The 21,245-nt window shown below is 52.3% G+C and overlaps 3 protein-coding genes across 12 annotated transcripts in view; 2 read left to right on the top strand and 1 right to left on the bottom strand.

Moving 5' to 3' along the window:
• Positions 1-9,886, top strand: part of LOC147222073 (inositol 1,4,5-trisphosphate-gated calcium channel ITPR1) — a 55,720-nt gene extending 45,834 nt beyond the window's left edge. For 7 of the 8 annotated variants that reach the window (XM_086168358.1, XM_086168359.1, XM_086168355.1 and 4 more), the window contains 9 exons: positions 1,537-1,712; positions 3,054-3,218; positions 3,432-3,621; positions 3,705-3,797; positions 5,165-5,304; positions 5,828-5,993; positions 7,989-8,149; positions 8,496-8,657; positions 8,831-9,886. In XM_086168358.1, the coding sequence (XP_086024484.1) occupies positions 1,537-1,712; positions 3,054-3,218; positions 3,432-3,621; positions 3,705-3,797; positions 5,165-5,304; positions 5,828-5,993; positions 7,989-8,149; positions 8,496-8,657; positions 8,831-8,917 (1,340 nt within the window). In that variant the 3' untranslated portion in view covers positions 8,918-9,886. The remainder of the gene's footprint in view (positions 1-1,536; positions 1,713-3,053; positions 3,219-3,431; positions 3,622-3,704; positions 3,798-5,164; positions 5,305-5,827; positions 5,994-7,988; positions 8,150-8,495; positions 8,658-8,830) is intronic. The other variant, XM_086168357.1, reaches the window with a different exon arrangement.
• Positions 9,887-11,381: 1,495 nt separating this feature from the next.
• Positions 11,382-14,857, top strand: LOC147222072 (class E basic helix-loop-helix protein 40-like). The gene is made up of 5 exons (XM_086168351.1): positions 11,382-11,788; positions 11,888-11,951; positions 12,148-12,255; positions 12,593-12,716; positions 12,809-14,857. The coding sequence occupies exons 1-5, from the start codon at positions 11,718-11,720 to the stop codon at positions 13,705-13,707; spliced, it is 1,266 nt and encodes a 421-aa protein (XP_086024477.1). The 5' UTR covers positions 11,382-11,717; the 3' UTR covers positions 13,708-14,857.
• Positions 14,858-16,230: 1,373 nt separating this feature from the next.
• On the bottom strand, positions 16,231-20,783 carry LOC147222071 (tubulin monoglycylase TTLL3-like). 3 transcript variants are annotated; one of them, XM_086167986.1, is made up of 11 exons: positions 20,589-20,783; positions 19,602-19,690; positions 19,367-19,517; positions 19,044-19,102; positions 18,833-18,961; positions 18,643-18,757; positions 18,305-18,554; positions 17,684-17,832; positions 17,363-17,606; positions 16,856-17,291; positions 16,231-16,788 (listed from the first exon to the last, which is right to left on the bottom strand). In XM_086167986.1, exons 2-11 carry the CDS (start codon positions 19,671-19,673, stop codon positions 16,246-16,248), a joined length of 2,148 nt encoding a protein of 715 aa, XP_086024112.1. In that variant the 5' UTR covers positions 19,674-19,690; positions 20,589-20,783; the 3' UTR covers positions 16,231-16,245. The 3 variants fall into 3 exon arrangements, with proteins under 3 accessions (XP_086024112.1, XP_086024109.1, XP_086024110.1); XM_086167983.1 differs by having other exon boundaries at positions 19,044-19,517; XM_086167984.1 differs by having other exon boundaries at positions 19,044-19,517; positions 19,602-19,687.
• Between the last annotated feature and the right edge of the window lie 462 nt (positions 20,784-21,245).

The raw sequence follows: 21,245 nt of genomic DNA, 5'->3' as shown, positions 1-21,245 counted from the left end.
GGCAGAAAAGAGAGGAAGAGTGGGAGGTAGGAAAGAGGTGCATCATGGGATATCGCTCAGCAGATTATGCCTGTTGCAGCAACACTAGCAGCTAGGCTAATGCTAACTATAAACTTTCTCAAAGTGGAAGGTTTGGACAAAGAGAGGATGTCCACCCCCTGGATGGAGATCTGATTACAGTTCCACAGAAGAACGCTCCAGCCCCGTTCTGCTTTTAGAGCCTCCAGGAATCCTGCATCCTGGGAGCGCTGAGATCTGAGCGGGTTCTAAGAGATTACCAAAGAATATGTGGATAAACATCAAATTGCGTTGAGAAGACCATTCAAGTTCAAAATAGAAACCTAATCTAATAAACTATAACAGGCATAATTTAATATAATGGTTCAAGTCACATGCCTGAGATAAACTGAAACAAAGATGGCTGAAAGATATATATATATAAAAGATAAAACACTGCTTTTCAGACAGTGAAAAGTAAAGCTATGAAACAACCGTCCGTGCACAGCAACGTGCGCTCTCTTCCAAGCAGGGTATTTTCCCCTCTTTGGGAGTTTGTGGCTCCGGGAGACGGGATCACGTGAAAGTCTTGCATACCTTTGGCCTGCTTTAACAGGCTCTTTTATGGCTCTGGGCCTCTGCCTTGTGTCTCCTATTCACTTGGCCACGCACGCACGCATACACACACACACACTCACATACACACACACACACACACACACAAAGCCTGCCCTCCTTTGCTCGCGGCTTTAAAATGAGGGTTATAGGAGCAGGAGATCTAGGTCAGTATGTTCTGGCCGCATGCATGACTTACAGCCCTTTGATGAATGGCTTTAGTTAACACACACACTCTCACACACACACACACACACAGGCAAACACCCTGTGGTTGCAGCCCCCCCAGAACTTCATAAAGCCCCCCCCCTTCCCCGCATAGTAAACGAAAGTGTGGGGAAGGTGCAGAGTGTGTGTACGGAAGCGCACCCCCTCGAGTGTGCCACATCGCGTGTGTGTGTGTGTTTGTGTGTGTCTGTGTGTGTGTGTTTTTGCGTGCTCCCTCTTCCTCATGAATCTTTCAGCCGAGGTATTTTTAGAGACGCCTCTTATGTAAGTGGCACCTGTCATATGATCTCCACGGGGCCGGGTGGGATGGTGGGAGGGGGGAGGAGATAAGGTGGGAGGAAAGGAAGTAGGAAAGGAAGTTTGAGCTGTCATGCGCTAAAACTGCCCCCTTTTCCCCTGTTTGCTGCCCCGCCACCATCGCCTCCTGGCTGTTGCATAACCAGCTCCACCGGTGGTCTTGAGGCTAACCTGGGATGCTATTGTGAGAAGCTAACCTTTGAGGCTAAAATGAGAAGCTGGGCAAAGCTGTGGAACCTGGGCAAAAAAAAAAACAAAACAGAAAAACAGGGAAACCCCCCCGTCTACCTGTGATGCCTTTTGGGAAAAAAAGAAGCATGTTGCAGTTTGGCTAGACAGACCTTCACGCGTGCACGCACTCATATCCTGTGCAGTGATCCCGGCACGTGTCCTCTGCAGGAATGTTGGACCCTCACTTGTCTGCTCTGCTGTGGATGGGGGTCCTGGCCACCTTGGTCATCGTGATCATCATGCCTCAGCCACTGGGCCTCCGGGCCCTGGCTGTGGTCACTATCCTGCGTCTGATCTTCTCCGTGGGCCTGGAGCCGACCCTCTTCCTGCTCGGGGCCTTCAACGTGAGTGCTCTGTTGTTTTTGTTTGTTTCTAAGTGATTCAAACCAAGCAAAAAGCCCACACTGCTTCTTCTTTTTGCATTCTTGTGAACCGAGAACCGCCCCTCCTCCTCCTCCTCCTCCCTCCCCCCCCGCCTGGTTCCAGTTCTCCCTCCCTCGCGCTCACAGCCACGCCAACTTGGCAGTGCAGCGGCGCGGCGTGCCCGCGGCGCCCCCGCCAGTCCCCTTGCTCCTTCCTGGCAGCGTCCGTGTTGTGTAACGGGCTGCGAAGTGCGTCAGTGGACTCCAGAGTGTGACACCACCAGCTCGCCTGCCAGAGATTTTGTAGTCGTGCTTTTAAACACACACACATGCACACGCACACAAGGCACGCTCGCGGGCACAAATACAAACACACCCTTTTAATCTCCTCGTCGCTATGTTTATACGCCACGGACGGGGCCGAGGCGGGAAATATTTTACATTTTTAACGCACCAGGTTCACTAACCAGCCGCGGCCAGCCAGCGTCCTCACCTTATCCCCTCCATCGCAAGCCCCTCCCTCAAATCTTAAACTGGCGCTGGATCGCTCCGACGTTTCAAAAGCCGATCTCGAAGATCTGCGGAATAGCGTCTGCCCCTGATGTCTGAGCAGGTTTCTCCGAAGTCAGTCCCCTGTGGAGGGAATAGCTTCGAGTTGTGTAAGAGGTCATGTGACTGCTCAGGTACACAAGCATTGCGTCACCCAGGGGCAGGTAAACATGACAGTTTACGACGCCCGACCTTTTCAAGGTGGGACTGGAGTTTAGTTTCATTAACGCATTCATTGAATCATTATCGATGATAATGATACAACCATTCACCCTCTCATTCTGACATAGAGACATGCAACCATTCACTTATTTATTCACCCATCCCATAGAGACATACAACATTCACCTTCTCATTCCCATGTCATATAAATACATACATTCGCCCTCTCATTGATGCATCATGTGGAGATTAAACCATTCAACCTCACATTCTGCCATCATATAATGATATACAACCATTCACTCATTCATTCACTATTATATAGACGTACAACCATTCCACCTCTCATTTACATGCTCTAGAAAGATACAGCCATTCACCCTCTCATTCAAATGTTATATGAAGACGTAGTGTACATTCACCCTCCAATGGTCTCCAATGAACCTCTTTGATGTGTTTGGACTATGGGAGGAACCCAGAGGAACCCCACACAGACATGGAGGCCAACCGAGAATCCAACCCGGGACCTTCTCACTGTGAGAGGGCTTGGCTAACCACTGCGCCGCCACCTTCATTCTAGAAAGATAAGTGATGTTTTGTCTCCTTTTCCAGGTATGCAATAAAATCATCTTCCTGATAAGTTTCCTGGGGAACCGTGGGACCTTCTCAAGGGGCTACAAAGCCATGGTGATGGACTTTGAGTTCCTCTATCACCTCATCTACCTCATCATCTGCATCCTGGGGGTGTTTGTCCACGTCTTCTTCTACAGTCTGCTGGTAAGAAGCTGATCCCTTGGCGTTGTTGTTTTTCCGACGCGCTGCGGTCGCAGGAATGAAGACGGGCTGGTGAAGCTGTTGTATGCGCGGGGCGTTCACAAGTTTACTTTTGGTGTGAGTCACAATTTGGAATCCGGCCCTCGCGATGCGTTCAATGACACGCCGAGTTCAGGTTTGTCCTGAGACTGAACATGGCGGCGTTGACCTTTGCAGCTGTTTGACGTTGTATACCGGGAGGAGACGCTGCTCAATGTCATCAAGAGCGTGACGCGCAACGGACGCTCCATTGTGCTAACAGCGGTGCTGGCCCTCATCCTGGTCTACCTGTTCTCCATTGTGGGCTACATCTTCTTCAAGGACGACTTCATCCTGGAGGTGGACCGCATCCCCAACGCCACGCAGAGTGAGGATAACCGATGTCTGTTTGCAGCCGAGCACCATGTCGGCGGGGTCGGGTCTTTGGGCTAACATGCACGTGTGTCCCAGGAGGCGGAGCCAGCCTGGCCGGCGAGGTTCTGTCCGAGGAGACATGTCGGGTCGGGTCGGTGGAGAACTGCACCGCCCCGGTGGTGCACCACGGTACAGATAACCGATTTCCAAAATCACATGAACTCTCTGTGAAATAATTTTTTTTTTTTCTTTTAAACACTTTTGCTTCACAGCAAGAAGGTCCCTGGTTCAATTCCGATAGGGGACATACATGTCTATGATACCTCAATGAAAGGGTGAATGGCTCTATTTTGGGAAAATGAATGAGAGGTTGAATAAATGTATGTCTATATAATTCCTGAGTGAAAGAGTGAATGGTTTTATATCTGTATAGGATTCATCAATGGAAGGGTGAATGGTTGTATATCTCTATTAGGTGTGAATGAGAGGATGAATGGTTGTATGTTAATGACACTTGAGTGAAAGAGTGAATTGTTGTATGTCTCGAAATGACGTGGGAGTGAAAAGGTGAATGGTTGCATGCCTATTAGGAGTAAATGAGAGGGCGAATGGTTTTATGACAGTGATACTTGAATGAACAAGTTAATTGTTATATGCCTCTTCATGGTGTGATTTTCAAACAACGCCGTGTGTGTTCAGAAGTCCCTAGTTGACCGAGGATCCGCTGCGGTTGTCAGCGAGCAGGAGTTGGAGGGTGGGGCAGAGCTGGCAGCAGCGCATTTTGGAATCGACTTGAAAGTATTTGGAAATGAGCCATGTGGCTCCCCAACCAGCCAAGGAGGCAACCAAATAAACAAACCTCTGTTCGATGTCATCAGTTGCACTCGGTCACCCGGCCCGCCGTCTGACCTCAGGCCTGCGCCCCGTGACCGCCTCTGACCCCGGCCCCTCCCTGCAAGCCACGCTCGGCCTCACCTCAGTGCAGAAATGTGGAAGTTCCAGAATGCCTTAGAAGAGCGTGTACGTGTGTGTGTGTGTGTGTGTGTGTGCGCTTGTGCGTGCCTGCGTGCGTATAGGCGGCGATGACAATGTGACATGTTGGCGTCGTATATCAGAGTCAAACTTAGCACATCCTCCTAGTCACGCGTCCCTATAAGCGGCTTTGTAATTGACAAGTCCAGGTCAAGCTCCACCTCCGGCGTCAGGGTCACGGCTGCGGCGAATGACGGAAAAGTATGAACACGGGTGTTCTGGTAAAGTCCCTGCAGTTCTGGTCTCGCCGCCATTTCCATCCTCTGACTCAGAGGTCATCACGGTTTTGGCCGTGTGCAGAAGCACCCGCGTGCAAGCACAGGTTTGCATTGCGATCATGTGTTGTGGACGGTTTTGAAAACATTGGCCTTTTATTTTGATTATTCATTCACTTTCTTTGATTCGAAAACCAGTTAGCCGTTAGCACCTGGCCGCCACGCGATCCTCTCCCCTCCGCCGGCTCCCGGCTTTTCCTTCTTCTCGACACATGACTAAAAGCTGGTCCGAACCTCGTCCGTCCCCAGACGTGGAGAGCGACAGCGAGCTGGACAGCGACATGGAGCGGACGTGCGACTCCCTGCGGATGTGCATCGTCACCGTCCTGAGCCACGGCCTGAGGAGCGGGGGCGGCGTTGGGGATGTTCTCCGCAAACCTTCCAAGGAGGTGAGCTCTGACACACACGTTGGTGTGTGTGTGTGTGTGTGTGTGTGAGAGCGCGTGATGTGAGCTGGCTGCCGGCCCGTCACGGTCTGAACTTGTTTTTATTTCAAAAACAGATAGGTTTCACAATGTTTCCTCACAGCTGTAGCTCAAACACACACACACACACACACTTACTCACATGCATACACGCACATACACACGCGCACCGTGCCAGAAATAAACCTCAGAATCGCTTTCCTCCGAATGCGGCGATGTCGGGGGGGGGGGGAGGATATGACTCGTCGTTCCACTTCTCTCATACCGCAGCACCAAAGTCATTCACCCAAGGAAAGTTTCCAGCTCGGCTCCAGGAGCTGCTCTCAGGAGAATGTTGGAGCGTGACTGAGGTTCACGCAGTCCGACCGCACTTCTTCATGAAGAAGAAGAAGAGCCAACTTTAGCTAAAATAAAGAGGGCCCCCCGTGGGTGCTCATCCGCTGGGTCAAAGCGATCTCCTTACCTTCTTCTCTTATTTCCATCCAAGGAGCCCCTTTTTGCGGCGCGAGTCATCTACGACCTGCTCTTCTTCTTCATGGTCATCATCATCGTCCTCAACCTCATCTTCGGCGTCATCATCGACACCTTTGCTGACCTGAGAAGCGAAAAGCAGAAGAAAGAGGAAGTCCTGAAAACCACCTGCTTCATCTGTGGTGAGGCGGCGCAGATCTCCGCACGCCACGTCTTCTCATCCCCAGCGAATGTCATCCAGTGAAAAGTTATATAAGCACGGGGGGAATCAGTGATTGACCCATCTTGTCAAATATTTCAGTTTCAGGCACATATTACATTCGTGATGTCACAGGAAGTTAGGATTCTGCTGTTGTTTCCCACATTTATATAACATTGTAATGGCTCAATGGGTATGTGTGAATGGAAGGGTGAAAGGATGTAAATGAGTGGATGAATATGTTTGTGTGAATGAGAGGTTGAGTTGTTGAATATCGCAAAATAATGTGTGAATGGCTGAATGTGTATGTGTGAAAGAAAAGTTAAATGGTTGTATGCCTATATGACATTTAAAGGGGAGGGCGAGTGAACGGCTGATAGTCTTTATGTGTAAATGAGAGTGAAATTGAATGTATATGACATGTGAATGAGTGGGTGACTGATTGTATGTCAATATGACACGTAAATGGGAGGGTGAGTGAATGGCTGAATGTCTGAATGAGAGGGTGAATGTTTGTATGTCACAATATAAGGTATGAATGAGTGAATGGCTGTGTTTGAGAGGTCAATTGAATGTTCATATGTATGTGTAAATGAGAGGGTGAATGGCTCTGTCTATATGACGTGTAAATGGGAGGGTGAGTGAATGGCTCTATCTGTATGTGTGAATGAGAAGGTGAATGGTTGAATGTCTGAATAAAAGGGTGACTGTTCTATTTCTATTACTTTTGAATGAATGGCTGAATGCTTGCACTTCACAATATGATCTGTGAATGTGTATACATGTGAATGAGAGGATGAATGTATGCATGTTTTTTAAATTTGATGGAATGGTTCAGGGTGAACCCGCTTCTCGGCCAATCACAGGTGGGATAGGCTCCCCCCCGCGACCAGGTGGTCCAGGGAATGAATGAATGAATGAATGAATAAAAGCTCGGTCTTCCCAGCCCCCTTTTGTCTCGATGACAAACTCATATGATTTCCCTACCGCCGTTGGAGGCGTGAATTCAGGCGAAATTCGTGGGTAGCGATGTCAAAGTGTTGCAGCCCACACTCCCCTCCTCCTCTGTGCAGTCTTTGCAGAGAAGGCTGACTCATGAGGACTTCCTGCCACGGCTCCGCTTGCCTCCATAATTCATGTCTGTCTCACACGCAGACGTTTTTTCCCACTCACACGCTCACACGCAAACTCCTGACGTCCAGCCATATGCTTTTTGTTTTGGTTCCCGTGCCCCCCCCCCCCCCCCCCCCCCCCCCCCGGAAAAAAAAATCTCCAATGGTCCACATCCGCTCGCCATTCAGCAGGATCGCTGCGGGAGCGCTTCCTGCGGCCGGCGTAGACCTGCCAGGCTTAACCGGTAATTATTTCCAGAAAGTCGCCTTATGGAAATGAATCCTCGTCAAGGGTTGATGGACAGACGAGGCGGGCGGCGTGCGTAACAGAAGAATGCAGTATTCATTGTCAAAACAACGAGGACGAAACCTCAAACGGCAGTCTGGCAAGCATGTTGGCTCACAGTGGCGGGAAACACGTCATATATTGATCGTTGTCACCTCGATCCGTTCCTGGACGCTAAAAATCTTACCTTGACCTCCACTGTGTGTGTGTGTGTGTTTGTTTGGTCATGCGCACAGTACAAACGGCAAAGCATAGGGTGTTATGTCACCAAACTCCCGATCAGGTGTGACTCACTGGTGTTGAATAAGGCCTGGAGGAAGAAAAGGGGGGGGGGGGGCGTCATCTCCATGGTTTCCAGGATGACCACCGGAGAAGACAGGGACGGCATCTCCACTGGATGCTCCGACATCGATCGTCCATCCGGTCCAGAATTGCTTTTTTAGATCCGTCTGATTGATTCACAGCAGGGATTATCCGCAGCTTGGGTGAAGGGGAAAGGGGGGGGGGGGTTGCCGTGGCGATGGGAAGCGCCGGACAACCGGTATTTATGCACTGACACACCTGCTCTGCTCCTTGGCAGGCCTGGAGCGGGACAAGTTTGACAACAAGACAGTGACCTTTGAGGAGCACATCAAGGAGGAGCACAACATGTGGCATTACCTGTTCTTCATCGTGCTGGTGAAGGTGAAGGATTCCACTGAGTACACGGGGCCAGAGAGCTACGTGGCGGAAATGATCCAGGTAAAAAACAAACACAAACCGCGTCCTTCGTGCATGTGCAGTGCTTTGGCGGGCCTGGTGTGGTGGTTCTGCAGATACCGTGGGGGAAACCAGGGGCCTGTCTGCGCGTCCATTCGCCGCCATGACCGCCTCGCCAATTTCTCACCTGCTGAGACACGTGTCGGCCAGGCATCGCGGCCACGTGGCAGGCAGGAAGGGGGCTGACAGAAGCTGTGGTCTGCAACCGCGATAAGCGCCTGCAACTTCCTCGGCCATTTTGTCATTTTTCCATTATTTGTGAGGGCAGCCGCGCAAGTGCTCATAGAAACAATCGGTTAAAAGCACCCCGCCGCCACGTCACCCGCAGGAGCACAACCTGGACTGGTTCCCGCGGATGCGTGCCATGTCCCTGGTGAGCAGCGACGCAGAGGGCGAGCAGAACGAGATCAGAAACCTACAAGAGAAGCTGGAGTCCACCATGAGGCTGGTGGCGAACCTGTCCGGACAGCTGACAGAGCTCAAAGAACAGGTAACCCACCCCTCAGCCTTATTTCAAATAAAATGGCTGCCGATTGGATTTCCATGACCCCTGACAGTCTACGTAGCAGATATTGCGATATTGTGGATGACAAAGTGAGAAAACAGCACAAACACTAATCCAAACACACCAACCCTGTTCTTTTACCCCCTCACCTCCTCCAGATGACGGAGCAGAGGAAGCAGAAGCAGCGAATCGGCCTCCTCGGTCACCCCCCTCATATGAACATCAACCCCCAGCAGCCTGCCTGAAGGCCTCCCAGGGTTGGGAGGTTTTGGGCAGGGGTCCATCTCCTTTTTTTTTTTTCCCCCACACTTCACCAGCCATGAAGGTGGAAGTTATTGTGTGTGTTACTGTGTGTGTATGTATGTATGTGTGTATATATATGTGTGTGTGTGTGTGTGTCCGTCCGTCTAAGTGCCTCTGGAAACACTGACTTCAGCTCTTCACCTTTGCCTTTGGGAGCTGTATGGCTCTGGAACTGGAGGGGGTTGTGTGGGGACTGGAAGGGTCGCCGCCCCCCGCTTCGGGAATCCTCTATGCACATTCCCAAGTGTCTTGAAGGTTTTTTTGTTCGGGAAGCTGTATTTGCTCCTCGATATGAAATCCTTCTGCATTGTTTTGATGAAGCCCAAAGAAAGCCCCCGCGTCCATGACTGACGTCTCCACGTGTCACCCGAAGACGCATCGGATTCGTTGTTCTCAAGCGGGACGTCTGCACTGACTTACTTATTTAAGCCTCCTTTGATTCATTTATTCTCCCAGCACTGACATTTTCTATAGCGCATGAAAGCGAGTCTCCAGAGTTAAGAAGCAGAGGGAGCAGGACTTGTTGTTTTCGTTTGGAGTGCTGCATGACCAAACTGACCTTCTCACGGTAGTAGATGATTGTGTCTGAAATGTACATTCCTTTCCCTGAGTCTATTTAAATAAACCAGCGTGTAAAAATAATTCTCCGTTGGGTTCTTTTGGGGTTTTTTTTTCCCCAGATAGTGTCGTAAATATGCAGGCAGACGGATAGAAAACACTCTGTAAAAAGCTAATTTTTGCTCAGATTTTGAACCCACTGCAGGGTGAGGCGGACGCTCAATGAGGAAGTGCTCTTATTTGGGAGCCATGCCAGGAAATAGGGAGGTTTGCTGCATGTATACCTTTGGAGTCCTGGTGTTAACATGTCATGTAAGCCTTAATGCGCAAGTAAAGATGCATTTTATTTCAAAGGTCTTCTCCTTTTGCCTGATGTTGAGGCATCTTGTGCAATGTTTTCTGAGTTCCAGTGAACTGGGCGTTTTGTAGAAGGTGTTACTCAACCAAACGGGGCCCATTTTCAGTTCCCACCAGAGGGGGGGAATGTTTCCATCTGTGGGTTTGATGGAGAAGATGATAGCTGGCATGAAAGGCAAACATCTAGGGGTGGATGCCAGCCGAGGCAGCACGGGCACGATGGCCTCCCATATCTGATGTTATCTTCTCCTTTGGGGTCACAGCCAATCTAATGACTCTATCTAACCCTCTTCTCTCGCATCAACTACCTTCATGTCCACCATAAACCTCCTCTCGGGTCTTTCGCTAGACCTCCCGTCCAACCTCAGCTTCCTTCTACCCAGATCTCCACCATCCCTCCTCTGTCCATGTCCATCATTCTCCAGTAGTCAGGAAGAATGTGCAAATTGAGTGTAATTATTATAGTATGTTTCTATATCAAGGGTCTCAAGGCTGGCGGTTTGATTCCACACTATGCATGCCAATGTGCAAGGCATTGAACCCCCAGTTGCTACCGGTGTTCCGGTTAGCGCCTCGCGTGGCAGGTCCGACGCCATCAGTGTGTGTGAGAGAGATCCAGTGTATGCCACTAACAAAGTCAGCATTCTGTTAGCTGGTTACTTCCTCCACATCACAGTAAGAAGGACCCCGGTTGGATTTCATGGAGCAAACAGGAAGACAAACATCCTGCTTCCGTTGCACACCAACACCTTCTCCTTCAACATCCTGCACGGGGTGGCGAGGAGTGACGTACGGCTCTCTGATTGGACGGCATCGTGTTGCCACTTCCGTGAAAAAACGTTCCCCCCGGCCAGGTCGCGACCCCTGGGGGGCACGTGCGTCCACGGCTGCGTGCCCGCGGTGGGCCTGCAGGTGCATGCGCCGTGTGTGCATTGTGAGCGTGCGTACGCGAGCCATGAGGAGGTCAACGTGACAGTCTGCGGGCGCAGATGACACACACGAGACGTCGCGGGGCCGCCCTCGAGCACGTGCACGCGGCTGCCCGGCACCGCGCCTGCGCCTTTTTTATTTTATTTTTTTGTTTTGTTTTTTTAAGTCCCGTCCAAGCCATTTTTATTTTATTCATTTTCTTACCGATAGATAAGAGGGTGTTTGACGGTTTATAAACATTTTGCTGTGTAAAAACAGCCAGAAAACTCACCGCCGACCAGCGGGCGTCCTGCCCTTCGCGCAGAGCGCAGGCGCACTCGACGGTACGAGCGCGCGCCGGCTTCGTCCTATCGCTCGGCGCGGCCCCGCGCTGCCTTGTTTCCATACACATCAGCGTGGGGGTACACGGGATCTCCGAAGCCCCGCCCCCTTTGATGACGCCCAGCCACTCAGGAACCTGATCCGGAGCGACTGGGCGTGGCCTCGGCCGAGAAGACAGCGCCGTTTAACACGTGAGCCTCATGTGACGGGAGGTAGGTCCGGCCGAGCGGGTAGTCAGAGGGTTTATTTCACTCGTCGTCCCGTCCTCCCCCACTTCCTTCTGCGGCGACGGCACGGCGTGGAACCAGCCGGAACACACTCAACAATTTCTTTCAAACAAAACTATTTAACAATGAGACATTGACTAACGAGTGTTTTTTTTTTTTGTTTGTTTGTTTTGCTTTCGGGGGCGGGGGTTTGGGTCTTTTTTTAACCGAGCACTACTTTTTAGCCGCTTCGCTAACAATTCAACCGGGATAAATGCGCGTCTACTTGTGAGCGCGTCGGGAGGGGGGGAAAGAAAAAAAAGAAAGAAAAGGAAAACAGAAAAAGAGTTGAATCGCGCAGAGAAGAGAAATGGATCGGATTCCGGGCGCACAGCCGCCCTCCCTGTCCAAACACCCGGCCGAGCTGTCAGACGTTCAGGGGTGAGTTCCACTTCAACCCGCAGCCGTCGCTCATAGTCGCCTTTTTTATCGCGATCCCTCCGCCTCACCTACTTTTTGCCCCCTCGTTTGTTGCCATAGGATGGATTTTCCCATGTACGTGTATAAACCCCGGCGGGGCATGAAGAGAGGCGAGGAGAGCAAGGTAAGTTTTTTTCATTATTATTATTATTTACTTCTCCAGGAAACAACCTGTGAGAGTAAATCCGAAGCGGGACTTTAGTCGTCAAGCCCCATAAACGGCTGACCTAATTCCCCGCTATGACATAACTCCCCCCACCCCACCCCCCGGGGAGCTTCCCCCGCGTCCAACCGAGCTCATCGCGTGTGTGTCCCCGCAGGAGACGTACAAGCTGCCTCACAGACTCATCGAGAAGAAAAGACGCGACCGGATAAACGAGTGCATTGCCCAGCTGAAGGACTTACTGCCGGAGCACCTGAAGCACACAGTGAGTTCGCATCCCCGCTGCCTTCGCCGGGAGCCCGCGAGAAATTAGTTGGTATCTGGCGCCATCTAGTGGCGACTTGCTGGTATTACAGCCTTTAGCGCTCGGGCGAGCTCAGCCTCGGAGGAGGTCCTTGCTGCTCCTCAGCTGGAAATAAACGGAACACTTGATTGGATATTATCTTTAAATTACACCTAATTACATGTGAGACTTTGTTTTTTTTTTGTTTTTTTTTTATTATTGACATTTTGCCAGCCCACGTGCATGTCTAGTGTAGCTCCGACGGATTTCTGTGTTGGGTGAAGGAGTGAGGGATGCGCTGACAGTACGTCTCCTGCAGACTCTGGGCCATCTGGAGAAGGCCGTGGTCCTTGAGCTGACGCTCAAACACGTGAAGGCCCTCACGTCGCTCCTGGAGCAGCAGCAGCAGAAGATCCACAGCCTGCAGAATGGCATGCAAATTGGTGAGTTTCTGGTCACCCCCCGCAGACACACACGTGTCTATTTGTTGCATTCTCCGTGTGTTGACGTCGTCGCTTGACGTTATTGTTTACAGAGCCGCCTCCGGTCAGTTTGGAGAACTCGGAGATGTTCCGTTCCGGCTTCCACATGTGCGCCAAGGAGATGCTGCAATACCTGGCCAATCACGAGGCCGATGTAGACTTCACGCCGTCCCACGTGATCGGTCATCTTCACAAGTTGGCGGCGGAAGTGCTTCAAAGTCCAAACCGACCCCGCTCGCCAGACAGCCCTCGGGCCGAGGACGCCCCTGCCGGCCCCCAGCACCAAACGCACGAGGAGATGCCCCCCAGTTTACCCCCTAAACCGACCGAGGGCCACAGGAGGAACTGCGTGCCCGTCATCCAGCGGGCGTACGCTCCGCCCAGCGGTGAGCTGAGCGGCAGTGACACAGATACAGACAGCGGCTACGGCGGGGAGCTGGAGAAGAACGAGGCGACGCAGGGGCGCCCAGAGTTCTACGGCCAGGAGAGCCAGCTGAAGCGAGCTCTGGGCGAGAGGCAGAGCTCCGCCATCAAGCAGGAAGAGGATGGTCCAAGGCACAAACGCCACCGGGGGGAGTCCTCTGAAGACGAGGTGCTCTCCGGCGGCGAGTCGTCCTCGTCGAGCGGTTACGGCAGTTACATAAGTGTCTCCCCGAACCATCCGCCTCCTCCGCACCCCCTCTGCATGCCTTTCTACCTCATCCCCCCCTCTGCTGCGGCCTACCTGCCCGTGCTGGAGAAGTGCTGGTACCCAGGAGCCGTGCCCATGCTGTACCCCGGCATGGGCGGCACGGCGCCGGCGATGCCCGGCGAAAGGCCGCCGCCCCAACTGGTGCTGTCTCCCAGGGGAGGCTCCCCAGCACCGGCCGTGTCCCAGACACCCATGGACTCCCCCGCCCTCCTCCAGGCACTGAAGCAGGTACCGCCCCTAAACCTGGAAACCAAAGACTGAGAGCACACAGCACTGACCAACGGTCTCAGGAGAAGAGACAGTCGGAGGAGGCGAGGACGTGGCTGAGCCGTCCCAGAATCAGTCCTTTTTTTTTTTAATTTTCAACCCCCAGCATCTCCGCCCCTGCCCTGCTCCTCACCCTGGACTGAACACAAGAGAAAGGAGGGGCAAGGCCGCCTCCTCCCACACCTCCGGTTGAATGTTCGACGCTCAGTGCAAATATATCATGAACTGGACCTATCCAACACGCACGCACGCACACAAACACGCACGCACGTACACACACCTGGTTGAATGTAAAGACAGACATTTTTTTCAGATGCTGCTGTTTAAATGCTGATGACACTGATGCATCTCGTAGCTGTTGTGATCACGACACGCCCTCCTCTGTTTGGTTTCATTTCTTGCCTTTAGACATCCATCGCACCAAATGTTAGCGGTAAACTTTCACCCAAAGTCTGTAGTTCGCGACCTCTGCCCTCACCCAAGAGAGGGAGGAAGCTCTTTGAACCAGAATGGCACCTTTTTTTTTTTTTCTCCTTTGGTCGTTTTGCGGAGAGTTTGCCGGAGCGTGCGTGCCAGAGCACAGGTGCACGCGGGCAGGCTATTGGGGGAGGGCCACTGCACGACCACACTGAATGAGACGCCCCGTTAGCCGCGACCCGACGCAGAAACGCCCCAGGTGGACTCCCTGTAATTATTGTCCATAGACTTCTTGTACATTTCTATTTTTGATACCTGTCCTTGCACTCTGACCGGACGCAGAGGGCAGAGCGCGGACACCCGGACGCCGCGCACGTCCCGTAGCACCGTGCCGGACCTGGTCCACAAACTCCACATCTGTCTCCCGCTCAAGTCAAACCTGGTGTTTGTTCTTCATGTTGCCTTTTACTTGTGAAAAAGACGATAAGTTTCAGACGTTTATTCTCTGTGCTACATATGAATACTGGAGTCTAAGGAGCGGCGGGGGGGGGGGGGGGTGAAGTGAATGTAAAAGTTTTACCAGAAGACTAGTTTTCTATAGAAAGAGGTACTTGAGATTTTATATTTTGGGACCTACATGAAAGATGTTCGATGTACATATTTTGTCTATAAATGTTGATATACATTCTAAGTGTATTAATAAAGTATTTTTTTTTCCAGTGGAAAATGTCTCGGGGGTGTGTGTAATCGGCAGCGGAAGGGCGAGGGTCCTTGAACGCATCCCGGCAATCTGTTTAGGTTTTTCGCAGTGCCAGCACACCAGGGTCACGGGGAACACTTATGTAACGGACGGCCTCGCAGCCCGGCTCTCCTGCTGGTCCACCGCCTCCTGCCCCCTCCCATTTAGCACGTGGTTGTCAACGGTTTCCGTTAATCCCCCCCCCCCCCCTCCAACCCCATTCCCCGGGGGAATTATCAGGCCTTGAATCTTGTCGGATTAACCCCCGCCCTTCGGACGCACACCTAAGGCCGGGGAGAGGAAGCGGAAACGAGCTTGTGATCCCTTTTGTCACACTCGTGTGTGTGTGTGTGCCCAATCCTTTCATTTGAGGTCATCAGCATCATCTCTGCTCTTGAGGGTGCAAGGTTTCCTACCACCCCGTCCACGGCTGCACACTGGCGTCCGTTCAATCCCCCCCGGCCGTCCGTCCGACACACGGCAGCTCATCGCTTTCAGTCGGCGGCGAACCATCATACTTCTAACGGGCGTGTTCCCTTTGTGTTGTCAACAACCTGTGTAACCATGACAACCCAGCAAAGCCGTGACAGACGACCCCCTCTGCTTTCAGTGCTAAACCCTTGGTGCCCGGGGTCGGCAACCCGCGGCCCTGGAGCCGCATACGGCTTTTTCATCCTTACACTGCGGCTCCGAGTGGCGTGAAGAAAATAAATTATAAGTATTTAATTGAAGCGTATTTTATTTGTGTTAGTTCCTTTTTTTTAAGTTTAGTTCTAAACTGGAAGATTATTGTGATCTTGAAATCTTAAAATAAAATTATATTTATTATCTTTGGATAATAAATATACCCGCCAAAACACCGTCAGTTTTTATGAGACTTTCAACCCCAGGTAGGCAAAGTATAGTTGTTTTATACCAAGTGTAAAGGTAAGTAAAAGCAATATATACAGTGGTACCTTTATTTTAGGCGTCAAAACGTATTTGCGGCTCCCCGTGTTTTCTTTTCCATGGAAACCGGGTCCAAATGGCTCTTTGGGTGTTAAAGGTGTCCAACCCTTGCTTTGGTGGAATCAGAACATCGGTTCTTTTCTCGAATTCTTTGGAGGTGTCTGGAAAAGGTGTCCTGTGCATCCCTCTTGTGGCCACTTAAGTCCCTTGCACCCTGTCATAAAGCCATAAACAAGTCTGGGTTTTCCTCATTGTGTCGATGGTGCACCGCGTCCACGTCCCTGGGACACCCTGGGGAAACTCCTGTAGCCTCCATGACCTTCATCCCGCCCCTTGTCATGTATTATAAATACGCCATAAATACAGCATTTTTTTAATCTGATAATTCGAATAAATCCACACGAGAATTCCCATAGATTTGTGTTACTTTAATACATTTTCTTCTCCGGAGTCGAAAGCTTGCGTTCTTCTCTGTATCCGGCCTCTGACTTCCTCAGGGTGGGCTGCTGAGAGGCGGCGAGGATCCGATCGCTTCCTGTCCCGGTGTTGGCCTGTAGCGGGGGGAGCCGAACCCGGACCGGGGACCCCGCGCTGGATTGGTTTCCCTCTCCGGGGTCCGGCGCGAAGGAGAGCCCGCTCAAACCCAGACGCTGCATTCTCTTCCGAGGCCGGGGGTGCGGGTTCAAAAGCACAGGCAGGTCGGAGGTGCAGGATGTGCGGCGAAGCCACGCCTCCTGCCTCCTCCGCCCTCCCGGAACCTGGCGCTCCTCGGCTGGGGAAAAACACACCTGGACAGCGGCGATCTTCTGAACGGGCGGCCTGTGTGCTCTCCCGGACAGCCGGTGTGAAGAAATACGGCGAGGGAGAGCGGACGCCGAGGCCTGTCTGCGGGGTGGAGGTCCGGGGGGCCTGATGGGGGCTCCTTCCACCACCAGATGAACCCCCACATACTGAGGAACCTCCACGGCGGGCTGGGAGGAGAGCAGATGCGGTGAGAGGAGAGGAAACCCTGCAGCTTTTGAGCCTGTGTGTTCAGACCTGCTTGTGGATCAGCCTGAAGCCCCCGGTGGCGGCGCCGGGGTCGTTCCGCCGGTCCAGCACCACCCTTAGCGTGTCCCTCTGCACGGCGGGGCAGAGGCGCGCCGTCACGGGCGTGGAGCAGGCCATGGTCGGGCTGGAGTTGATCTCCAGCAGCCAGGGCGTCATGTCCCGGCCCAGGAGGAAGTCGGCGCCAAGGAGCTGGAAGCTAGCCCTGCGCGGCTCCACCAGGTCCTGGGCCGTCTGCAGAGCCCGGACCAGCGCCCGCTGCATCCCGGGCACCGACACGCGCCCCCACTCTGCCTCGCGACCTTCTCGCCGCAGGAAGGCTCGGAACTGGGAGCAGGACCACATGTTGTCGGTCGGGACCCCCGGGTGGCGGCAGCGGGACGGCTGGAGGTGCTTCTGGATGGAGTTGTTGCACAGGTGGACCGAGCTGCGGCGGAACGATGGAGGGTGGGCTCAATGAAGGTCAACCAGGTGTGCATCCTTCTTGTATCTCCTCACCTGTCCAGGGTGTGTGTGGAGTAGGGCTGAGTGGAGAACCGAAGGTAGCACTCGTCATAGAACCAGACGGTCAACGGATTCCAGTCGGTGACGAGGAACCACTGACGGAGGTCAAATTTGGTCCCGTTGACCAAGAGGGGGCGTTCCAGGTACTTCTGGACCACCCAGTTCCTCTCCTTGGCCCGGCCTCGGTCGGCGTCCGCCAGGGCCAGGATGTCCTCCAGGCGGTTCAAACACACGATCCCTGTAGATGGAAGTCCAGGTGTGTGTGATTCTCCTACCGCCCAGGGCTCTTCTGTCACTAAGCAGGAAGACCCTCACCTCTGCCCCTGGATAGAGCTCCTGGTTTGAGGATCCAGATGTTGTGGACTCCATCCATGTCCAGCTGAGGGCAGACCTCCTGCAGCCTGACCAGCATGGACCGGCAGCGCTCCTCCAGAGCTCTGCCCACACCCAGCCACGCCCCCCCGCTGCACACACACCCCAACATTCAGACTTGCGATCCAGACTTGATTGATTGATTGATTAATTCATTCATTCTCAGGCAGGAGCCTATCTCAGCTGTGATTGGGTAAGAGAGGAGTTCACCCTGGACTGATGGATCACAGGATAAACCATTCACCTCAAATAGAGACATAGAGCCATTTACTCATACACATGTCTTATGTAGAGACAACAATTCATACAATCAATCACGCATCATATAGACATACAATCATTCACCCTTTCATTCACAAATTCATGTAGAGACATACAACCATTCACCTTGTCATTCACACATCTTATATAGAGATGCACGGCCATTCACTCATTCACGCATCATATAGACATACAACCGTTCCCCGCTCATTCATAACTTCTCCAGAGCTGTTTTTCTCCAACAGTGTTGGTGTTGGTGCCATCGGACCATCTGCTCTGCACGCTTCTTCCTCAAATACTCACTGCACCACCTGGTTGTAGCCCTCCAGAAGCTCCGCCCACTGCTGCTCCTGCAGCGGGGGAGGACTTTCCACACTAACATCGATGTCGCTGTGTTCCAGCGCATCCAAGAACTCCTGGCACACCCGCAGGGCGGTGTGGACCACCTGTGCGCCGACGCATCCAGGCTCCGCCCCCTCCGCCTGCGCCGACCCACTGCCCATCTCCACCACGTGCTGGAGCAGGCTGGTGCACGCCGTCCGCCTGAAGTCTCCTGAGGTCACACACACACACACAGACCTAAACATTCGGCGGGACGGACTTAGCTGACGGATGCTAACGGGAGGAAGCTCGGCGCCGACCTATGAAAGCGTGCCTCTCGTCATCGGCGGCGAGCCGGTAGCATCGTGGGAAGAAGGTGTCCGGGTCGGCGGCGTCGAACCAGTGGAGCTTCCGCAGCCCGACGCAGAGCCCCACCTCAAACGACAAGCCGCGGCCACCGTCAGTCAGCAGGTCCGAGAGCCGCTAACCGCAGATCCCAGGACGTCGCACCTTGGTGGTGAAGGCGCCGGCGTTTGCGTAGTGATTAGCCATCTGGTCGCTCCGGAGGGACGGCCAGTCAATGGCGTCCCGGCGCATCGTCCAGTAGAAGTGTACTCTCTCCTTTCGAACCAGGCGGGACTGTCACAGGGGGTGGTTTGACAAAGTCAGCCCGCCAACCACACACACACACACACACACACACACACACTTCCTCCCTCACCATGAGGTCATACGTGTCATCATCAATGTTCTCCTCTTCAATGCCTCCATCCGCTCTCTCTGAAAGCAGGAAACTTGCAAGCGTTAGCTTTTTTAGCGAAAAGCTAAAGCTCCCCTTAGTGAAAAGGGGAGCCCTAGTTGTTTTTGTGCTTCTTATTTTGAGGGTGGAGGGACAGAATAGGATGCAGAATAGAGGGTTAGATGGGGGGAGATGATTGGCTGTGGCCCCTGAAAGAAGCATCCCACAGATGAAGAAGGAGAAACTTACATTTCCCTGCATATTTGTATCATCACGTGACTCCAGTGGGTCACTTAACGTCTCACCATCAGCACCGGCGAAGTCGTCATCGTCATCCTGATCCTCGTTACCATAGCGACGGGAGGTCCTTGGCACGCAGCACTCCACCCAGCCTCGTGCCCGCAGGGCGGCGCGGACCACCGGGTACGGCCCCTGGACCAAAAACACTTTTCGCATCTGAGGGCGCAGAGAGGAGCCGGTCAGAGGGGGTGGGGCTTAGATGCCTGCCTGACCCAGGAGAGGCTGTCGGCGACCAATCACCTTCACCGCTCTCGCCGCCAGTGCTCTGGCTGTTCTGAGGCGCGCCGGCGGGACGGGACGGACGCCGGGCATTTTTCCCTCCAGACCTGCTGCACGGGGGAAACGGAAGACACCTCCGCTGAGGAACTTTCATCCATTCATTTATTCATTTATTCAGGGGGGGCTGGAGCCATTCTGAGCTGTGATTGGACAAGATGCAGGGTTGACCCTGGACCAACCAATCACACGACCTCATGTACGAACACCCGTCAGTCATTCACACACCATACGGATACATATAACCAACACTTTTAGTGCAAATACTGCATCTGCAGTACTCTTTCAAGGCGGATGCTTCATCTGCAGTACTCTCTCAAATAGAATATTGCATCTGTAGAACTCTTACAATAAGAACACTTGAACTCCAGAGAATATTTCATCTCCAGTACTCTTTCAAAGAGAATACGTCATCTTCAGTGCCTGTTAAAAGCAAATAATTTATCCCCAGTACCCTTTCAAAGACAATACAGCATCTGTAGCATTCTTTCAAAGCAAAGACTGCATCTGCAGTACTCCTTCAAAAAGAATATTGCATCTGTAGTACTCTTTCAAAGCAAACGCTGTCTCTGCAGTACTCTTCTACAGAGAATACTTCATCTGCAGTACCCATTAAAAGCAAATACTTTATCTGCAGTAATCTTTTTAAGTTAATTTGCATCTGAAGTACTCTTTCAAACCAAATATCCTATCTGCAGTACTCTTTCAAAGCAAATACTTCATTTGCAGCACTTGATGGAAGAAACTATTACATCTGTGGTATTTTTTTGAAAAGAAAGTACTGCATCAGTAGTATCCATTTTAAGGATGTACTATTCATGATCCGCGAAGACGGATTTAATTTGGGTCAAGTGCGCATGGAGACGCGCACGTGTACAAACACACACACACACACACACACACACACACACACACACACACACACACACAAATAAACATACAAACTCTTACTACGTCCGTGACGTCATCCGGACACCACGCTCCGTGGATCTGAATAAAAACTCGAACCCCCGCCGGCGCGCGGACCGTCGCCACGACAACCGCGCGCGCTCCCACGGAGGTGTTTACCGTTGCCACGGCGACCGGTCCGTGAGCGGTGAATCACGTGAACTCGCGGCTCGTGTGCTTTATGTTTGTGGTTGAAAACCGGCGGGACGGTGGTGGAGAGCGACACTGCGCATGCGCCTCTGGTCCAGCCGATGGGTTTCATCCGGGACTTTTAGGCTGCGCAGTACCCCTGTTGTCCACAAGGGGGCGCTCTGGTGAGGGTCCGTCCTCTGTCGTTCTGTTGTTTATGTCTTCTAAATAACGGGTGAATGATTGAGTAGCTCTGAATGACGTGTGAATGAAAGGGTGAATGAATGTTTGTCTCTATAAGATTGGAAAAATGACAGGGTTTGTTTCTAAATGATGGGTGAGTGAGAGGGTGAATCGCTCTATGCCCATATATACTGTGTGACTGTTGGTGTGTTATATGACGGGTGAATGAGAGGGGTGGTTGTATGTCTCTATATGAGGTGTAAATGACAGGGTTAATGGTTGTATGGCCACATAACAGATGAATGACAGGGTGAATCACTGTGTGTCTATGTAAAGTGTGAATGAGAG

The sequence above is a fragment of the Fistularia commersonii genome, chromosome 21, assembly GCF_037954325.1.
Source record: "Fistularia commersonii isolate RoL2024-O1a breed Wild chromosome 21, RoL_Fcom_v1.0, whole genome shotgun sequence".
In the NCBI taxonomy this organism is placed as follows: Eukaryota; Metazoa; Chordata; class Actinopteri; order Syngnathiformes; family Fistulariidae; genus Fistularia; species Fistularia commersonii.
Note: the sequence above shows the minus strand (reverse complement) of the source record. Positions and strands in the feature narration are given on the sequence as shown.